Genomic DNA, 21,559 nt, shown 5'->3' on the forward strand with positions numbered 1-21,559 from the left:
GTAAATAATGCAAGCAATTTCAATGACCTTTGGGGAAATAGACATCACCAGATTCACATAGTATGAAGAAGCAGTGATCCAAACCACACCTTTCAGCAGTGATCCAAATCGGATGTTGGGTACATTATTTATTGAATATTATCTGAATCCTATCAATTTGGGTTCAATCAATTAGCTTAGTTCTCCAAAATCAAATTACATTTCAACAAAATAATGTTTCAGGAATGCCAATCTTACCTGTTTTTAACTACAGGAACAAATTCAGAACAATCTGAGATTGTGGGTGTCATGGCTTGCTGAAATGATATTACATTGCTCTTCAGTTAAACACCCTTCTCGCTGTTACTGTATGTCTCTGAATGTCTCCTCGTGCATTGGGGGATAGGGTCTGCCATTAATGTATTCAGCTCTGTGTTGAACAAAAGGAATAGACTATACTCTAGTCAGACGAGCTCAGTTTTTTTTCTGTTAGGATTTTTGACTGAATTCTTCACTTTCCCAAAAATAAATCTCATGAACAAATCTGCTTGATTATGCCTTGGGTATTGTTAGAGAATGTGTTTCTGGTTGACATCACTGGCCTTGATTAAAACGTATGTATTTCGACTGACTTCTGTAATGCGTACTTATTTATCTTTACCACTCTCTCCTACTCTTTCTATCCCTCCTTCTTATGCTATATCTCTCTTTCTGACCATCCTTCTTCTCCCCCTCCACCTTTCTCTCCCTGTCTTACTCCTTCTATTCCCTCTTCCTCATGCAGCAGTTAGCGAGGAAGGACAGTCAGAACAGTCCTGTGCACAGTGTGTCCAGCCACCGGAGTACCCACACTGACTCCCCTGTGCACCCATCCCTGGCCACCCCATTCAGCGAGAGCGCCGCCCCCCCACCCCCCTCCCAGCCCCTGCCCGGCCTGCCTCCCCAGGACGCTCAGGCAGACGGAACCATCCAGAGGAAACCGGACCCCTTCAAGATCTGGGCCCAGTCCAGGAGCATGTATGAAAGTAGGCGTAAGTATTTACTTTTGGTGTTGGCTCGGGTGCGCCCTCTGTCCTGTCGGGTTGGTATTGCAGCCCGGGGCTGGTGACCCAAGACATATTGTCTAATAGTATCCTGTCGTCTTTTGTATATTGACCTCGAGTGGGTGTTAACTTGGTGGGTTAGGGGTATGGACTGTTTGAAGAGCATTGTGGCAGTTGGAGGAAGAGTGATAACAACAGCCTCTAAGGAGAGTTGGTGATGCTAATCACACTCCTGATCCGTTTAACCTTGACCAAGTGTGTTATTATCAGTAAATAGTGTGCTCTCTGGAACGGACTGTGCCATGTTTACCTCTACGCTACTCTTTAGAGCACAGCTCAATGTGGATATAATTTGCGGTGGTGGAGGCGGCTCCAATATTTCCCTGGTAGTCTGGTGAGGCTAACGGGTGCAAGTCTCCCCAATTAACAGGAATATCTCTCAACCGCTGTCAGTCGCCCTCTTGAGTATTGGAGGGTCCAGAGTGTTCAAGGTCTAATCATTTCTCTGGTGCTCCTGCTTTCATCAAGGTTTCATTATTTAGAGGCCCTAAAGGGAGAGGAACTGGGTACGGTACCGACAAAGTTGATCTCCTCAAGTGAGAGAGGATAGGGGAGAGCAATTCTAGAATTCTAAAGAAACAAGGAAGAAGAATAGGAGATTGTTTAGTCAACTCAGCTTTATTCAGCACTTGTACATCCCTGTCCTGAGGAAATAGGACTTCATTAACGTTGTGATGACATGTTTACCTGATAGATTCTGAAATCAAAGCCTGGGAGAGCTGAGGCTGTAAACGCACCATTTGATGACCACAATTTTCCAAACCTGAGCAATGCAGGTTGGATAAGTTTCGAAGTCTGCCCATGCTTGATGTTTGCTCAGATGCCATTATGGTGGTGCTAGCTGGATAGTGGATACTAGCCACTCTTTCTTCAGATCAGGAAGAGGAGATGGGAAGTTAATCTGCTTGTTCTCCAGAGTCAGTCTGAGCTGGGCAGATTGAATAATCTTTGTTTAGTATGGATCTGTTCCTAGCCAGTGGTTTAGAAGTTGAGCTGCTGTATTGATCTGATAAGCTGCCAAGGGCCTGGCTGGGGCCCTTGTGAACGAGAAGATTGAGACGGTTAGCCTGTGCCATGCCCATCTCAGCCATACCCTGAGTCCCAGTGTGGTAGAAAGAGGGCTAGCTCTACACTGTGAGCTCTTCTGTTGACTCTGGAACCGATTTCAGCCAAGCTGGCCTCTTGCCCTTCTCCCTCTCTCCTGCTGGCTCTTAGTGGCTTTAGCTGTGGAGGTCTGTATGTTGTTGTATCCCATGGGGGGGGGGGGCTGAACGCATGGACACACACACAGACAGCTTCAGGTTGTTGCTTGGAACCGTGTTTTTCGGTGGTCTGCCCACCTCCAGTGCTACGTGACCCATGAGCTGTCAGCCGCTGCAGTGCACCGCTATGTAGCAGCTTAGTACCTCCCTGACAGCTAGCTCCAGTACTGCCACCCTCTTCCTCTTCCCTCCTGCTCAGATCTCCTCGGCTAGGGGCTTCCTGACTGAGCCTGAGGAGCAGCACTGCTGAGGCCCTTCTCAGTAATACAGCACCAGGCTGGCATACTGGTGACCTGGCTGAGTGCTAGGGAGAGACTTCCTGTCACCTACCTACAAAGTGAAGAAGGATTTTGTCTTGAAAGACATCTGAAAGGATAGTATTCAAAGAGATCCTAAATATGGAAGTTTGATAAAGTTAGGTACTTAGGGGAATTTCACAGCCGTCTCCTCTCTTGCTTTGAATGGTGATTTGAAGGTATTTTGGGAATAGATCATTTTCTTTTGATGGGAAGTTATTAGATATTTACACATTCCTCAGGCTATAGAGGAAAAGGCTGAATGAGGCAGTGGTGTGGTGTAGAGGCTACCGTAACAGTGCAGTAGAGTAGAGAGGCTGAGTGAGGCAGTGGTGTGGTGTAGAGGCTACGGTAACAGTGCAGTAGAGTAGAGCGGCTGAGTGAGACAGTGGTGTGGTGTAGAGGCTACCGTAACAGTGCAGTAGAGTAGAGAGGCTGAGTGAGGCAGTGGTGTGGTGTAGAGGCTACGGTAACAGTGCAGTAGAGTAGAGCGGCTGAGTGAGACAGTGGTGTGGTGTAGAGGCTACCGTAACAGTGCAGTAGAGTAGAGAGGCTGAGTGAGGCAGTGGTGTGGTGTAGAGGCTACCGTAACAGTGCAGTAGAGTAGAGCGGCTGAGTGAGGCAGTGGTGTGGTGTGGTGTAGAGGCTACCGTAACAGTGCAGTAGAGTAGAGAGGCTGAGTGAGGCAGTGGTGTGGTGTGGTGTAGAGGCTACCGTAACAGTGCAGTAGAGTAGAGATGCTGAGTGAGGCAGTGGTGTGGTGTGGTGTAGAGGCTACCGTAACAGTGCAGTAGAGTAGAGAGGCTGAGTGAGACAGTGGTGTGGTGTAGAGGCTACCGTAACAGTGCAGTAGAGTAGAGAGGCTGAGTGAGACAGTGGTGTGGTGTAGAGGCTACCGTAACAGTGCAGTAGAGTAGAGAGGCTGAGTGAGGCATGGACCACTGGCCTGATTCAGAAGGAACTGCAGGTGTGTGCTATGTGCTCATTAAAGCCATGAATGACATCATCAGCTCCCTCCCTCCATCTCCTCCAGTCCTCTGCCTCTGTTCTCCTCTGAAAGGAAAAGGGGGAGGAGGGGTTACAAAGTGTGGGTTGTGATGTAATGATCCAGGATGTAGTGATCGATGCTGATGGATGGTTCTCTGGTTGCAGTGCCTGACTTCCAGGAGCAGGACATCTTCCTGTGGAGAAAGGACACGGGCTACGGGTTCCGGATCCTGGGAGGGAACGAGCCAGGAGAGCCGGTGAGTTGGAGGATTCAACCACACACTAACATCACTGCTCTGCATACGCTGCATTCTGAAAGTATTCAAGACTCCTTTACTTTCTTCACATTTTGTTACGTTACAGCCTTATTCTAAAATTGATTAAATTGTTTTTTCCCCCTCATCAGTCTACATACAATACCCCATAATGACAAAGCAAAAACAGGTTTTCATACATTTTTGCAAATTATATATAAAAAAACTGAAATATCACATTTACATGAGTATTCAGACCCTTTACTCAGTTCTTAGGTAAGACGCTACGTTTGGACACATCTATATTTGGGGAGCTTCTCCCATTCTTCTCTGCAGATCCTCTCAAGCTCTGTCAGGTTGGCTGGGGAGCGATGCTGCACAGCTATTTTCAGGTCTCTCCAGAGATGTTCGATCGGGTTCAAGTCTGGGCTCTGGCTGGGCCACCCAAGGACATTCAGAGACTTGTACCGAAGCCACTCCTGCATTGTCTTGGCTGTGTGCTTAGGGTAATTGTCCTGTTGGAAAGTGAACCTTCACCCCAGTCTGAGGTCCTGAGCACTCTGGAGCAGGATTTCATCAAGGATCTCTCTGTACTTTGCTCCGTTCATCTTTCCCTTGATCCTAACTAGACTCCCAGTCCATGACGCTGAAAAACATAATGCTGCCACCACCATGCTTCACCGTAGGGATGATGTCAGGTTTCCTCCAGACGTAACGTTTGGCATTCAGGCCAAAGAGCAACCTTGGTTTCATCAGACCAGAGAATCTTGTTTCTCATGGTCTGAGAGTCTTTAGGTGCCCTTTGGCAAACTCCAAGCGGGCTGTCATGTGCCTTTTACTGAGGAGTGGCTTCCGTCTGGCCACTCTACCATAAAGGCCTGATTGGTGGAGTGCTGCAGAGATGGTTGTCATTCTGGAAGGTTCTACTATCTCCACAGAGGAACTCTGAAGTTCTTTCAAAGTGACCATCGGGTTCTTTGTCAACTCCCTGACCAAGACCCTTCTCCCCCGATTGCTCAGTTTGGCCGGGCGGCCAGCTCTAGGAAGAGTCTTGGTGGTTCCAAACTTCTTCCATTTAAGAATGATGGAGGCCACTGTGTTCTTTGGGACCTTCAATGCTGAATAAAATGTTTAGTACACTTCCTGAGATCTGTGCCTCGAAGCTCTACAGACAGTTCCTTCGACCTCGTGGCTTGGTTTTTGTTCTGACATGCACTGTCAACTGTGGGACCTTATATAGACAGGTGTGTGCTTTTCCAAATCATGTCCAATCAATTGAATTTAACACAGGTGGACTCCAGTCAAGTTGTAGAAACATCTCAAGGATGATCAATAGAAACAGGATGCACCTGAGCTCAATTTCGAGTCTCATAACAAAGGGTCTGAATACTTGTGTAAAGTTTATTTTTTTTAATATATATATCATTTTGCAAACATTTCTAAAAACCTGTTTTCGCTTTTTCATCTTGGAGTATTGTGAGTAGATTGATGAGGGGGGAAAATAATGGAATCCATTTCAGAATAAGGCTGTAACGTAACAAAATTAGGAAAATGGGAAGTGCTCTGAACACTTTCCGAATGTACTGTATATCTATACTCTCTCAATAGGTATTTTAAATTCAGTTGAAAAATAATACACCTTTCAACAGATTCTAAGTACCCAGTTATTAGTTAAATTAATAATAATAAATTGGACATTTATTATGAGACTTCTCAGTTTGTTATTACAAATATTTAGTATAGAGTTGTGTATATTTTTAGCGTCTTTGTGTGCCATATTTGACTGTTTAATTGATGGTTGTAAACTCCTCTGTTGGAGCCAGATGAATCAACTACAGCAGCAGTGTCAGTCTGCGTGTGGTGGTGGTTGAGGTCTCAGCTCGGTTCTGTTGCTCCACTTGCTCTTTCATCTCCTTGCTGCAGCCTCAATCAGAGAGAAGAATATCTATCCCCGACACTTTATTCCCCTTTTAAAGAGGCCAAGTTGTTTGTTCTTGTGAGCTGGTCTGTACAGCTTTTGAAGAAGGAAAATAATGACACACAAGAGATTTAGACCAGGCTGTGCAGCCAAGCGGCGAAAGAGGAGAGGAGACGTACTAGCCAGCTTTCTAGCTGGACCCGGGGTGTTAGTGCTGCCGGAAAGTGTTGTTCTAAAATGATCTTACCTAAGAGGTAGAATATTCTTCAACAAACTTTATCTCATGCTGATGTTCTGTCACGGCGTGCTGTTGATTGATCAACAACCTCTTCTGTCCTCCAACCTCTTCTGTCCTCCAACCTCTTCTGTCCTCCAACCTCTTCTGTCCTCCAACCTTTTCTGTCCTCCAACCTCTTCTGTCCTCCAACCTCTTCTGTCCTCCAACCTCTTCTGTCCTCCAACCTCTTCTGTCCTCCAACCTCTTCTGTCCTCCAACCTCTTCTGTCCTCCAACCTCTTCTGTCCTCCAACCTTTTCTGTCCTCCAACCTCTTCTGTCCTCCAACCTTTTCTGTCCTCCAACGTCTTCTGTCATCCAACCTCTTCTGTCCTCTCCTTTTCTTTCATTTTCTCCCCTCCTCCCGCCGCCTCTTTTCCTCCCCCTCTCCTCCCCTTCTCCTCCCCCTCTCCTCTCCCTCTCCTCCCCTCTCCTCCCCCTCTCCTCCCCCATCCTCCCCCTCTCCTCCCCTATCCTCCCCCTCTCCTCCCCTATCCTCCCCTCTCCTCTCCCTCTCCTCCCCCTCTCCCCAGATCTACATAGGGCACATAGTGAAGTACGGGGCGGCGGATGAGGACGGGCGCCTGCGTTCGGGGGATGAGCTCATCTGTGTGGACGGCACGGCGGTGGTGGGGAAGTCTCACCAGCTGGTGGTACAGCTGATGCAGCAGGCCGCCAAGCAGGGCCATGTCAACCTCACCGTGCGACGGAAGACCGGCTACGGCGGTAAGGGAACACAGCAGCTAACATGGACACTAAGTTTCACTTAGATACTCTTATCCAGAGTGAACGCATTCAAATAACAGCTACATGAAATGAGCATCAGAAGTTATTTGTGTGACCTTGTCTTTCAACAGCAAGAGATGGAGAGAAATCTGTGGTAGCAGTGTTGGCTTTAATCAGACACTGTAATTTGATAGGTTGTCTGCCAGTAATTTTACCGGTAATTCTGTCTTCTCTGCACATTGCTTAATGATCATGGTAGAATCTTATGTAGAACAGAATTCGATAATCTGTCTCAGAATGTTCCTATTTCAAATATAGCAGATGAGCAGCAGTCTGTGCAGTAGTCTGTGCAGTAGTACAATCAACAGCAGTCTATGCAGAAACATCAGAGCAATCCACTGCTCCAGGCTCCATGTTTTCTTTTCCATCAGAGCAGTGAAGGGCCCGAGGACAGGGCTGCTATTTGAAGGGTCGCCCCGCTGCTCTTCAAAAGTCCATGGCTGTGTGGGGAAACATTTATCAGAGGCCCTCAACGCGCTCAGCCTGGCTCTGCCCTTCAGCAGGATAAATAAAGTTCCTTAAACGTGATGAAGAGGGTCCCAACCTTCCCCCGCTCCCGCCACGCGCCAGCCTGCCTGCCAGCCACTGATGAGAGGGTCCAGACCGAGGGCATGATGGTTGTCAGAGGGATGAAGCCTCAATGCCAGGAAACCTTCCGTTGTGATGCAATCCATATCTTTAGATGTTTTTGGGAGGAATAGATGAAAGTGTGGCTGTTAGAGCAGCATGCTCCCTGTAGACCTGCTTCCTGCTACCAGTGTGATCATTACGCCAGGCTGAGTGGGTAGAGAGGAGCACCGGTGTCAATGTTGATTAGCCAAATATTTTATTTAGTGTTATGAGCTGTGTGCTATTGCTGTAAAGTACCTGTGTCAATTCTTCCCCAGGGTCTAAAGGGGAGGGCGAGGTGCCCCCGTCCCCAGCCTCGTCCCACCACAGCAGCACACAGGCCCCCTCCCTGACAGAGGAGAAGCGGACCCCCCAGGGCAGCCAGAACTCCCTCAACACAGTCAGCTCCGGCAGTGGCTCCACCAGTGGCATCGGCAGTGGGGGTGGTGGGGGCTCGGGTAGCACCGTGGTCAACACTGCCCTGCAGCCCTACGATGTGGAGATCCGCCGCGGGGAGAACGAGGGCTTCGGATTTGTGATTGTCTCTTCTGTGTCCCGACCCGAGTCTGGCACCACCTTTGGTAACATCCGTCTTCTCTAACTTTCTGTACTTAAATATAGGTACAGTAGCACATATGCATGTACTGTATACACACACACACACACACACACACACACAAGGTTCCTGTCAATATACAGTAGAACATATCTTTTTTGTAACTAATCACTCTTTGACTACTGGGAACTGTCCCTCTACTTCTATGCAAATGAGTTTGTTAATAGCCCATATTTCTGGTGAAAAGCTTTCATCCTCATTCTTCCATCTTCTAGCGAGTGGTGTTCCTCTTCTATTGTCTTTCATTTTGTCAAGCAGAGACACTGAAACCCAGCCCAAAGAACTGGAATATTTATACTGTCTTTCATAATTGATCACAAGTAAGAGCATGTTGCATAATATCCTGTATAATTCAGATGCTCTTACTTAAATGGCTCCGATGAGCTGATTGCAGCAGTTCTAATGATTAGTTAATAAGGGGAAGAGTGTTGTGATATTGTAAGTGGGATCATTTGTAGATGGATAGACCCTCTCCCACTGTCCTCCCGCTCTGCTTGTCCCTCAGCATGCCCCGTTGTCTGCTCTGGTGTCTTTCGCTGTGGTGTGTATTCTGCCTGTAACTGCAACAGAGAGATCTCGCTGCCACGCTCCGTACCTACCTGACCAGTCCTCAGGGTGTCTCTCTGGGTTGGGTGTGCTGAAACACTGCTTAACGTAACTCTCGCTGGGCATCAAACGATCAGGCAAAGCACATCTTCATGTACTGAAGTGGAAGGCGTTGGCAAGTTTGTACCATTTTGTTTATCTTTCAGGCTTCATATCAAAGAGGAGCACATTGGTTATTGATCAATAGTGTAGAGACATTACATTTGATCTGTATGGATCCCAATTACTCTGACACCGATATATCTATCCATCCTCTCGTTAAACCAACAGATCCTTCTGCGGTGAAACCAACAAAGCTTCTAGTTTGTTCAGAACTCAATGAGTTGAGCTCCACAGATTTGTTCTTGACTGGAGTTACTGACAGCAGAGGGAGGAAACAGACTTGATTTAGTCTTTGTAGTTCCATGAATGAAGAAGAGGAAGAGAGATGGAGAGGGATGGAGATGGAGATATGTGTTATATTTCTCTGTAATGATCGAGAGGCATTCTCTAGTAGGGTAGAAGCCTTTGAGCCGCTGAGGATTGTGGGTAGGAGAAGACCCGAGGGCCCTTGGCAGAGAAGTTGTCTGTGTTGTCTGTACGTTTGTAATCTAGGCTGCAGCTGCAGGTGGCTGTCTCATCAGAGCTGAAGGTTGACATAGTTTCCTCATTATTAGGTTTCAGCTGTACAAGGGATGTCAGGAGAGATTCACTAATGCAAATAGAAGACCGTGTCCTTTGGAGCAGCACTAGTACGTACTGTTGACAGAGAGAGATGGTCAGTGACACCTTGAGTATTTAGTATGGAGTCCTAATTCATTTGAATGCAGTACATATAGACTATGTAAAGGCATTTTTCATTCAACGTTCCCTCTCACTTGACCAATGCTTTCCACTTCTCACGGGCAGATTCAGGCACAGTCTGTTGGCACTTGGCCTCGTGGCTTTGGTGAATTAACCCTTAACCTTCTGTCTTCCTTTCTCTCTCTTCTCCTCTTCTTCCTCTGTCCCTATTTCTTCTTATTCTCTCTCTCTCTCTCTCTCTCTCTCTCTCTCTCTCTCTCTCTCTCTCTCTTTTCAAACAATACCCCCACCACCAACAATGTCACATCACACACACAATGAATCACACAAACGCAAAAAGCTGGAAATGCATGTGTGGCCATGCCCCACAAAATAGGTCGTATTATTGAGGGGAGCCCTGCGGACCGCTGTGGGAAGCTGAAGGTGGGAGACCGTATCCTGGCCGTCAACGGCTGCTCCATCACCAACAAGTCCCACTCGGACATCGTCAACCTGATCAAGGAGGCCGGGAACACGGTCACGCTAAGGATCATTCCCGGAGACGGTAAGACAGAACCCGGTTTCTGGTGAGCCTGTATGTTTTCTTTTCAACCCTAATCTAGAACAACTAGTTGTACTAATTAGCTGGTTGGTTATAATTGGGGTTGGGGTGACAATCTACAGGAGGGCTACAGTAGCTCTCCAGGAACAGGGTTGGGCAGATCTAGACCTAAGACTGTAGATTTCAGCAGCTGGGATCAACCTGCGTCATAGGAATATTTGTGCATTGCATCAGTTATGTCAACTTTTATTGTATTGGAATGTACAGTATACACCTTTTGCTAGAAGAAAGCCTATCTCAGTACATCACCGTCACAGCGTTTTTACATTTCCAGTGTTCTAGTCGGTCTGATCACCCCCGCGATGTTGACAGAGCTGCTTCTCTTGGATGGGAGGGAACTTTCTAGTGCAGTCGTGCATTTCACATTCTCCTGAAACATTCTAGAGTAATTCAGCTGTCAGAGGCTGTAACGGTGTGTGCGTTTGCGTCTTACTTGGGGCTAAGAGCTCTTGTTACACTGCACTGACAGATCACCCTGGCATGCTGTTTGATTAAGTGAGCGATGCAGGGAGAACGCCAGTGTAAACACTAGTCTTTGTCAACCTGCATGTTGGCGAAATTGTCCATGTAGCTGCTGTTTGGACTGTTTTTACGGATGAAAGCCTTTTTCTGAAGAGACATGATTATACTGAGCCACAATTGTTTTGAGAAAGTGAGAAAGGCTGGGAAGGGGGTGGGGAGGGAGGAAGGGAAAGCACAATGGAAAGAAGAAAATGGGAGAGAAGGAGTACGGGATGAGAGATGCAGAGATTGAGGGAGGAAAAGAGAGGGAGGGAGTGTGTGAGGATGGAACCTCGGCTGCAGGCAGTTGACACCAGGGGTTGGAACCAAAATTATTTATCAATCGTTTCGTTCTGAACCGAACCACATATTTTGTTGTTCTGTTCCACTGTTCTGACCAGAATAAATAAAGTTCTGAACCAGTTCAACCCCAAAAAAGTACTGGTTTACATTGTTCCTTTTTTATCCTGTGATATCAACAGTTTACACTGAGCTCATTAAATTACTTTACCAATCAGTGTGGATAGATCAGGTAAGCTAGTTGTTTACATGAGTAATGGACAGACAAGTGTAGCCTATGGCACAAGATGTGACTGAAATTGTACGGGCGGGGAGAGAGCGAGAGAGGGTTGAGGAGCAGGAATCAATCGCTGGGCATCTTGTTATGACATGCATTATCTGAATTAGATCCACAGAATTCTACCTAGGAGCGGCTTCCATGAAGGAACTTTGAGTATTCTTTGAGCTAGCTAACTAACAAGCTTGAGCTAGTAAGTGAACATGCTTGTGTGTGCAGAGCAGCATCAGAATTAAAAACACGTTTTACCTTTTTTGTAGTTAATAAATCCAATGTTAAACTTGATAACTAGGCCTATAGTATCCTAAACAAGCATTGAAAAGTGATTCCATTCTTCTGTAGCTAATAAAAAATCTTTCCCTATCTAACACTTCTAACATCAGAACAGTAGCTTCAGAGAGGGGAAGGGCAGGTAGCCTACACACGTGCATACACACTGGCAAAGATTTTCAGCTTGCAGAGTCTATCTGGAATATGTTTTTGAGTGGCAGAGTTAAGGCTTTGCATAGGTGCATTGTTGCCTATTTTTGTGGGAGAGTTGCCTTTTTTTGTGGGACTAGAAAAAATGACAGGAACGTAAAATAACATTACTAACCGGTTTCCATGCTTTTAAAAGAACGGTTCTGTTCCGGAACAGTGTGGATCACTTTCATTCCCGGTTCCGTTTCTGTTCCTTAATTCTTTTACAGTTTTCAGTTCCTTGAACCGGTTCCAACCCCTGGTTGACACCGGCCTAGATTGGAGTTAAGCCAATGGGATCCAAGAGGACTAGTGTGGGAGTGATGGATACATGAAACTGGAGTTGAGCACAGCCGGTGGGGCTGGGATTAGTCTAGGGTGTTTGGAATGAGGAGAGGGTGGTGTGGTTATTATGTGTTTATTTAAGGGTTACGGTCAAGCATGGGTCATTGATTACACAAATGATGCCATATGATGTGATTAGATGAAAGCCATGAGTATAGCACTTCCTCCGGTCCAGGCTTCCGTATATCCCTGTTTGAATACATTCTATATAGAAAATGTAATGGCCCTGCTACTCTATAGCTATCAGTGTTCCGGCATCAGCCAACCGTCAGCCGTTGAGAAAAATGCTTCCTTTGAAATCAATGAAAGCTGTTTCACTGCCCGTGTTGCGCTCGGGTTGCGTCACTTCCAATGGCAGCGTCCATGCTCAAGAATCGGCGAGATTCAATTCTTGCTGGCTGTCGCGGTCGTTCGCTCTATCTTGTGAATAGAAATAATGAGAAATAAAGTTCATGTTGGTTGCATATGCCCTCGACTATAGACAGCTGGTTATTTCACTAAGATGTATGAAGTCAAGAAGCTACTACTGCTAGCTAGCTAGCTACATTAAATAGCTAGGTTCACAATGTAAACAAAAGCAACTTGTGTAATTAGAGGATCATTAAGTAAAACGACTAGCAGCAATTTAATGAGTACTTGTGAAAAACTGGACCAAAGCTATTGGACTTACGCATAATGAATGAATATGGTACTGTACAGTAGAGGGAAATAGAATGAAGACGCTCTCAAAACTACACGCATTTACACAACGCTGATGGCAAAGCAACGCAATGCTTATTGTGGAGCTGAAGTGTTGGCTTATGAAGGGTAGTGCAGCTGCTCTTGGTAAATTTTTCTCCCTTTTGTATTTTGCATGGTTCAGTCTTCAGGCCCCTGACTCTCCTGTTCTCTTTCTCTCTCCTTCTCGCTCCCTCTCTCTCTCTCTCATCAGAGTCCTCTAATGCATCACTGCTGACCAACGCTGAGAAGATCGCCACTATAACAACTACTCACACAGCCCAACAACAGGCTACACCTGAGCCCAGGTGAGAGGGATTCTGTGATACATGTTAAGCAATTAGGTCCTACATACATGTATGCCTATTAGCAAAGATTTTTAACCAATATTTTGTCATCTTTCTCATTCCAGAAACAACACCAAACCAAAACAGGAGTCCTCTTTTGAGTTCAAATCCCCCCAGGCCCCTCCTCCCCCCGCCCCAACAACACAACCTCCAGCCCAGGTAAGGATCTGTCCAGCATTGCCAAGGCCCACCTGTCTCCAACTGGCAAGCCTGCAGGCCCGAATTTGTATTATTATTATTATTAATTCGACATGCGACTGTAAAAACACCAGGAAATCATGATTTTAACCACCTTGCGGTCAATTTGCAGTCTACAAATTATTCATACTTATGTTCCAGCCCCCCGACCATCCCCTCAAGTACAAAATCGGCCTGTGGCTGAATCTAGTTGACGATCCCTGCCCTACAACAATGTGTTCCCTCTAAGTGTTTGTCACACTAGGGAGATGCTTTATTCTGATATCATATTGATTAGTTCCTGAACAGAGCAGGGAGGGAGGGTGTTGAGTCTGTGTCCTTGGCAGTGCCCTTGTAGTGTCTGTGGCTCTGTGTGCCCTCTCTGCCTGCCTCAAACCACCCCATAGTCCAATCCATCTATTATTCATTTCACCCACCACCACTCTCGAACTCCGATCAAATAGGTGTGACTTTCCTTAAGGTGGCATTCGTTCCCACACTGAGCCATCCGCAAGACAGACGCACACTGGCAAGTCTAGCCACCGCTGAATCACCAGTCTGACATTGCCGTGTGTATGTGTGTGTGTTTTTTCCTCAGGATGCTGGCTTCTACTCGGTGGACCTGGAGAGAGAGAACAAAGGTTTTGGGTTCAGCCTGAGAGGAGGTCATGAGTACAACATGGACCTGTATGTGCTGAGATTAGCCGAGGATGGAGCAGCTGTACGCAATGGCAAGATGAAGGTATTTATGACCCCCATAGAAATCTAAAGTTGATGCATCATATTTATTCCACTAATGTAATGCTGAACACCTAATACAAAATGAAAACACAAGTTTACCATTCCCCTGAGTCCTACATGGTTAATTGATTTCCTTTATTATTTGTGAGTATGTGATGTATGTAAATAACATTGAATGTTACCAAGGGCATCTGTCAGGGAGGTGTGTGTGTCACTGTTCTGAGCAGGGCTTGTTAGATGAGGTATGAATAGGCCCAGGTTCTGTGAGGCGGAGAGAGGTGTCAGTAGGAGACCCATTTCTGTACAAGTGGAATTCCCCCGACGGAGAGAACACTGACAGATAACTTGAGGCGCAGAGGGAAGAAAAGAGAATTAGAACAGCATTCTCCCTCTTTCTGTCTCTGCCTGCATGAGGCAAACCTACAGTTCTTTGACACCATTTATTTTCCTTTTGTACCATTGTGGATTTATAGAAAGTATGCCTTCACAGCAGTCAGAGTAGCTGTTCTTTACGTTTTAACTATACTCCAACCTTTCTCCCTCTGGCACTTCTTATGTTCCCCACTGTCGCCTTTTTCATAAGTTTTGTTCCCTCCTGCCTTTTTTCCTTCCCTGTTCACCCCCTCTGCCCTTCTCTCCTCCTCCCCTTGTCCCTTTCCTCCCCTGTTCACCCCCTCTGCCCTTCTCTCCTCCTCCCCTTGTCCCTTTCCTCCCCTGTTCACCCCCTCTGCCCTTCTCTCTCTCCTCCTCCCCTTGTCCCTTTCCTCCCCTGTTCACCCCCTCTGCCCTTCTCTCTCTCCTCCTCCCCTTGTCCCTTTCCTCCCCTGTTCACCCCCTCTGCCCTTCTCTCTCTCCTCCTCCCCTTGTCCCTTTCCTCCCCTGTTCACCCCCTCTGCCCTTCTCTCCTCCTCCCCTTGTCCCTTTCGTCCCCTGTTGACCCCCTCTGCCCTTCTCTCCTCCTCCCCTTGGCCCTTTCCTCCCCTGTTCACCCCCTCTGCCCTTCTCTCCTCCTCCCCTTGTCCCTTTCCACTCCTGTTCACCCCCTCTGCCCTTCTCTCCTCCTCCCCTTGTCCCTTTCCTCCCCTGTTCACCCCCTCTGCCCTTCTCTCCTCCTCCCCTTGTCCCTTTCCTCCCCTGTTCACCCTCTCTGCCCTTCTCTCCTCCTCCCCTTGTCCCTTTCCTCCCCTGTTCACCCCCTCTGCCCTTCTCTCCTCCTCCCCTTGTCCCTTTCCTCCCCTGTTCACCCCCTCTGCCCTTCTCTCTCTCCTCCTCCCCTTGTCCCTTTCCTCCCCTGTTCACCCCCTCTGCCCTTCTCTCTCTCCTCCTCCCCTTGTCCCTTTCCTCCCCTGTTCACCCCCTCTGCCCTTCTCTCTCTCCTCCTCCCCTTGTCCCTTTCCTTCCCTGTTCACCCCCTCTGCCCTTCTCTCTCTCCTCCTCCCCTTGTCCCTTTCCTCCCCTGTTCACCCCCTCTGCCCTTCTCTCTCTCCTCCTCCCCTTGTCCCTTTCCTCCCCTGTTCACCCCCTCTGCCCTTCTCTCCTCCTCCCCTTGTCCCTTTCCTCCCCTGTTCACCCCCTCTGCCCTTCTCTCCTCCTCCCCTTGTCCCTTTCCTCCCCTGTTCACCCCCTCTGCCCTTCTCTCCTCCTCCCCTTGTCCCTTTCCTCCCCTGTTCACCCCCTCTGCCCTTCTCTCCTCCTCCCCTTGTCCCTTTCCTCCCCTGTTCACCCCCTCTGCCCTCCTCTCCTCCTCCCCTTGTCCCTTTCCTCCCCTGTTCACCCCCTCTGCCCTTCTCTCCTCCTCCCCTTGTCCCTTTCCTCCCCTGTTCACCCCCTCTGCCCTTCTCTCCTCCTCCCCTTGTCCCTTTCCTCCCCTGTTCACCCCCTCTGCCCTTCTCTCCTCCTCCACTTGTCCCTTTCCTCCCAATCCTCACCCCCTCTGCCCTTCTCTCCTCCACCCCTTGTCCCTTTCCTCCCAATCCTCACCCCTCTGTCCTAAACACTCTGTCCCCATTAATGTCTCACCCCACTACCTTCCACTCTTCTCCTCTCCCTCCTCCAATGTCTCCCTCTCTCCTTCAGGTGGGAGATGAGATCTTGGAGATAAACGGTGAGAGCACCAAGGGCATGAAGCACGCCCGCGCCATCGAACTGATTAAAAACGGCGGTCGCCGCGCCCGCCTAGTCCTCAAACGGGGCGACGGCTCGGTGCCTGAATATGGTGGGTCAATCTACGAAAACATTCCCTTTTCCCCTGTCTTCACCCCCTGAGCGCGCACACACACACACTCCCCGTGGGGGAGGGGCGGGTTAGGTATACGAGAGGACGCCTATCTCCTCTCCTGTCCTGCTATGTCCTGTGCTGTGCTCTGGGCCTTCCGCTGACTTCCACTGTCCACTGGGTGTGTCTGGTTTTGCTCCCTTCGGGTCTGGGTCAACCGCTGTCACCTTTTAACCTTCTGCTGTGTGTCACTGAGCGGGGCTCGGCTTGGGGAGCAGGGCTTTCTGGGACGCCCCAAGGATGATAGTGGTATATGTAACCCCTTGGGAAAAAGAGGGTCACATGGAAAGAAAGAAAAACAATGAAAGAACTTTGAGGAGAGAAAAAAAATCTAAAAAGATGAGTGTTTCTAAATGTGGATATACAGTATGTTTATTGAGTCCTTGCTGAAGTATATTTTTAGTGTAAAAAAAGAAAAATAACTTGATCTATTGCATCCCGTGTTAAACTGGGAAATGCTCTCTGGTTGGATTGCATCTCCAAGCTTTAATATGGCGTAATGAACATATTTATGGTATTTATTGAAGGTGAATGTAAGCTACTGAGTTTAGGACTTCAGTCGAGACTGTCTTGAAATGAGAGCATTCTAATACTTTCTACCATTTCATCGGGAAATTCACATGACTTTGTTTGACATATTCACAAATCTGTGGATTTATTCTCACCTACTGTGTAACTGTCATTGGAAAACTGTGATTCTGGAGACTCCGCTCATTCCTGACAATTCAACTCAATTCAGCTCCACCCCAACAGACATTTTTGTAACTAAAAAAAAGAAACATTTTTACAAGTATTTTTGTTCATGTACAGAGCCATGAATCAACCCACATGTTCATCTCGAAAGTACATTGTTGCATGAAGTTGTCGAAGTTTAAATCCAAATGTTTATTTTATTTTTGTCAATTTTCCATAATATTTATGGTATATTTCATTTTAATTGTATTGATCTGTTAGTCACAATTCATCTTATAGCATTTTTGATTTTGGAAAATGTTGTCCTTTTATTCATGTATTTTGTTGCTCTGAGGATATGCTGTCTTTCCTGCACCAATAAGACATCTCTGTGAGGTTGTATATTATACTTGTTTTTTTGTAGTTTCCACTCTTTGTCATTTATTTTCTGTTGGCAATGTAAACGGCTTCATACTGTGTCGTGTGTGCATCTCGCTGTCACTATGGGGTTGGTGTCACGTGTGTGTGTGTGTGCTCGGTTCCAGAACTTTTCACTCAAGGATGGGGTTATATCCTGGACTGTCTCTTTCTCTGAATGATTAAATGTTCAAATAAACACCTTTTCCATTGAAAAATAAACAGACAATAATTCTGATTTCTTCTGCCTAATGTTTTAGTAATCTAAACCCTTTGCCTCTTTCCCTCTTTTTTTATCTACCTTTCCTTTTGTTTCGCTGGGCTCTTCCTTCCTTCAGAGATGGTTGCTCCCCATCTCACCGCATGTATGAGATCCTCTAATGACAAGCTGGGAGATCCTAGTTCCTACCAAAATCAGACCATGGTTTGTAGCTGTCCTCTCCATCTCTCTCCTCCGGTCTCGCTCTCTCTCTCTCTCTCTCTCGCTGTGTGCTGTGGCCTCAACTCACCCGTACCGTGCCTCTGCTCTCCATGCATAAGAATCCATTCACCCAGAATGCATTGCCAATACTGCCGCCGCTGTTGTCATGCTGACCAGTAGGAATGGATTCATACATCCCACCTTTCTCATTCAACCTCTGGGCATGGCGTGTTCACTGCTGACATGGCGTCTCTAACGCATCCGTTAGATTCATGTCACGTTGGTTTGGTGATAGTGGTTGTGGGATATTGGTCAAGTTTGTCTTTTCTAGACATTTACTCAACCAATCAATCCCTCCTCTACTGCTGTTTCTCTCTTCTCTTCAAGCTATTTACTATTTAAAACTAGATCCAAGTAGAGTTACTAAGACTTTTAGAAGCTGTCTTGTGACACTTTGATTACCCTCCATGTGGTTTATTCAAAGATCGGGTGAGGTGGTTAGAGTCCGGTAAGAACCAATAGCACTGCAGTCATGTAATGACGATCAATAGTCTCTTATCTTGATTAGTCCCTAAAACCATTCCGTACACCTCCTTTATGTGCTGAGCCAACTCCCTGCATTCTTTATGGAGTCCAGTCTGTGAAACTCATTTACAACCACAATGTTGTTCCGAAACCAATCACGCTCATACATTATTTACATCATTACTCAATTCAAAAACTCATCTTGGTTTTGTTAGCTGCATTAAATATTGATCTCACATCGAAGGCATCGCCTGAGCATGAACGAGTGATGTCAAACTATCTCAATCAGCATCAACACCATGCAGCACGCAGCATTTTAACCAACCGTTGGTCCCCTTCAGCTCATTTAAGCTCACTATTCCACCAGTCCTCGTATAGTACGTTGCTGCTTTTGGCTCATACATAGCAATACTAATAACTCACCATCAGCTGTGGCTGTGCATCCAAATGGAGAATTGATGTAGCCGTGTTTGTTTGCTGATATTAACATTAGAATTGGCGGTGTTACAAATAATGTTAGCAGCCTGGTTATTGGTCACCATAGTTGATCTAGTCTAGTCAGGGAGTCTGTGAGAGCAATGTGTTTCATCCAGCAACCTGTGTTGTATGTCATGTTCTATTCCAGACCCCAGCATCGACGGTGCCGGCCCAGCCGCAGGGGTACAAAACGCTTCGGAAGTGAGCACCCTGCCCTACAACAATGCACCATCGGACACGAACGCACCAGTCCCTCACAAACCATCACGGAGCAAGAACAAGAAGGGCCACCACCATTACAAACACCGATCCCCGGAAAAGAAGAGCCAGGGAGGGCCGTCTGGGGAGACAAGGGCCTCCAAGCAGTCCAAGAAAAAAGTTGACAAGAGCCAGAGGTCTGGCGGGGATACCCATGGCACTCACCACCGAGGACACCACTCCCCGAATAAGGGCCGTAGCCGGGCCCGCAGCGCAGAGAACACCCTAGACAGTGGACACAGCCAAGGGCACCACAACACCCACCGCTCTCCCTACAGGTCCACTCACCGCAATCGGTCCCCCTATGGCCACCGGTCCCCCTACCGCTCCCCCCACCACTCACACCACCACTCCCCCACCCGCTACCGCCGTACCCAATCCTCAGACCCCTACCGGCAGCCCTCCCTAGACAGACAGCGACACAGAGAGCCAGAGAGGCCCAACGGGGAGAAGGCACCAGTGCTGAGGAAGCCTCCTGGCCCTGTGCCCAGCCCCTTCCTGGATGAGAGCCTCCTACAGGAGCCCCCAGCCCTGGACCGGCTCAACAGGGAGGTCACGCGACTGAGGGAGTCCAGAGAGGAGCACCTGTTTGGGGAGGACAGCCTTCTGCTGAGGGCATCCAACCTGGAGCGTGACTACAGAGGAGACAGCCTGTTATCTGCTGCTGCCCGTGGCCAGAGAGGGGAGATCCTTCCCAGGGTCCACACCCCTGAGTCAGACAGCGCCTACAAGAGGTACAGCTCACTGCTAAGGGGCCGCTCGCCTGAGAGGGTGGAGAGAGAGCCGCGCTACGCCCCCAGGCATGAGTCCCCAGACCCCCACCATAGAGCCCGTAGCCTGGGCCGAGACATTTCACCTGTCAGAAGCTTCAGAGAACCGGAGGAGGAGGAAGAGGCAGCACCCAGACTGAAGGAGTATTACAGCACACTTAAGTCTAATGCCAGCCGTGCTTCCAAAGCTCTCCCGGAGCCCAAGCGGAAGGCCCATAAAGATGGCACCAAAGACCTGAGCATCTGATGGGTCATCTGCTGTAACACAACCAGCCTTCCCTCCAACCTCCCCACAGCAACACAGTTCCCCCTCACCACTCAGCTCTATTCTTCACACAGCAGAACACACCTGGACCTTGGATGAACCAAATGTATTGATTATATGACATTCCTGCTTTCCTACTAGACAGTGATTCCAAAACCTATCAACTTTTTCTGTTTGTTGGATTTTTTGGGGGGTCGTTAGTTGGTTAAGCATTGTATATTTATCAGAATTTTGCAGAAAATGTAAAACCGAAAAAAACAATGATGTGCCTAACAGTTATTTTAATGAGTGTATTTTTCTTTTGTCTTTGTTTGATATGAGATGAGTGTTTTCTCAGCCGAAAGTGGTATGTACTTTTCCACTGAGCCCAAGGAGGTAGGCATTACACAGCCCCAGTGACTGGTGCCACTGACACAGATGCTGTGCATGTCTTTACGGTTTCAATGTCTTCTCTTTTCTTTCTCTCCCCCAGTGCCACTGTTTTTAGACATTTGGCCAGACTATAGCACAAGCCTGCATTTGTTTGTATATTTTTGGACAGTGTGCAGTATGTGTAAATTCAGAGGTGATCATTTTAAACAAATGAAGGGGAGGATAAAGTTGAACTATGATGATGATGATGATGTTAAAATTAAAATAATATATCAAACATATCTTCTGTTTTTGGTATTATTGTATTCGAATGAATCAGTGGAAATGTGGAACATTTAGATGCGAGTCTTGCGTCTTATTACTACTTCAAGACTTTACCAATATGTAATGTGGCCGATATCCCAAGAGATGACAAAATGGTAGAGTAACAATATAATGCTTCAAAGCAAAGTCAAGCGTTGTTAATTTGGATCTGTCTGTTTTATAAACCAGTGTGCTTCTTTGCTCTCTGTTCTTCAAATGAGGAAGAAAGCTGTGTCCTCAGATGTCAAGACGATGACAGGAGCCAGTGGATGGGGACACCAAGGTCATGTTCTCATACTCCCAGACCACAGACAGAAAGTGATGCAGACAGAGGCCACTCAGAGGTTTTCCTTTAATGAACCTATCAGCTGTCAGCTTCAGGGCGGGCAGGTTGACGATGGAATGATGTTAGATAGATAGAACTTATTGAAAACGTGTTCATGGCCTGGTGCATAAAGTTGTCTCATAATGAAAACGTCTATTTTGAAGATGTGCTTAGATAAGCCTTAGAATATTGGCTGAATTGCAAATAATTTCGGTCAATTATCCTTTTACTTGTTAATAACTAGGCTTAATCTGGGTCTGTTTAACTACATGGCAAGATACATTTAAGGAACATGCCAGTTTCTTATAAGATTTCTTTAAACCTTATTTTTAATAACCTGTAAAAAATATTGTCACTTTGATGCTTAAAAATCATATCTATATACCATGACAGTATTCAATCAGATAATTGCACCCACACAGCCTCTGTCATTAATCACTATTAATACAATCTTTTTTGACAATTTATGCATATTTGGATATTTAGAGTTCATATAATATTCACAACATTGTTTAAATTTAAGGATATTCAATTGCCTGC

The 21,559-nt window shown here is 47.0% G+C and overlaps 1 protein-coding gene across 17 annotated transcripts in view; it reads left to right on the plus strand.

Annotated features, from left to right (window-relative positions):
• Positions 1 to 20,670, plus strand: part of LOC139413408 (membrane associated guanylate kinase, WW and PDZ domain containing 1b) — a 203,514-nt gene extending 182,844 nt beyond the window's left edge. For 6 of the 17 annotated variants that reach the window (XM_071160746.1, XM_071160748.1, XM_071160750.1 and 3 more), the window contains 10 exons: positions 764 to 1,010; positions 3,793 to 3,884; positions 6,608 to 6,800; positions 7,748 to 8,050; positions 9,815 to 10,018; positions 12,889 to 12,982; positions 13,087 to 13,180; positions 13,797 to 13,940; positions 16,016 to 16,154; positions 18,875 to 20,201. In XM_071160746.1, coding sequence (XP_071016847.1) covers positions 764 to 1,010; positions 3,793 to 3,884; positions 6,608 to 6,800; positions 7,748 to 8,050; positions 9,815 to 10,018; positions 12,889 to 12,982; positions 13,087 to 13,180; positions 13,797 to 13,940; positions 16,016 to 16,154; positions 18,875 to 20,001 — 2,637 coding nt within the window. In that variant the 3' untranslated portion in view covers positions 20,002 to 20,201. Of the gene's footprint in view, positions 1 to 763; positions 1,011 to 3,792; positions 3,885 to 6,607; positions 6,801 to 7,747; positions 8,051 to 9,814; positions 10,019 to 12,888; positions 12,983 to 13,086; positions 13,181 to 13,796; positions 13,941 to 16,015; positions 17,526 to 17,641; positions 17,728 to 18,874 lie in introns of those variants that run through there. The other 11 variants (XM_071160755.1, XM_071160759.1, XM_071160758.1 and 8 more) reach the window with 8 other exon arrangements.
• Positions 20,671 to 21,559: the final 889 nt, after the last annotated feature.

This window comes from Oncorhynchus clarkii, chromosome 7 (genome assembly GCF_045791955.1).
Source record: "Oncorhynchus clarkii lewisi isolate Uvic-CL-2024 chromosome 7, UVic_Ocla_1.0, whole genome shotgun sequence".
NCBI classification, from domain to species: Eukaryota; Metazoa; Chordata; class Actinopteri; order Salmoniformes; family Salmonidae; genus Oncorhynchus; species Oncorhynchus clarkii.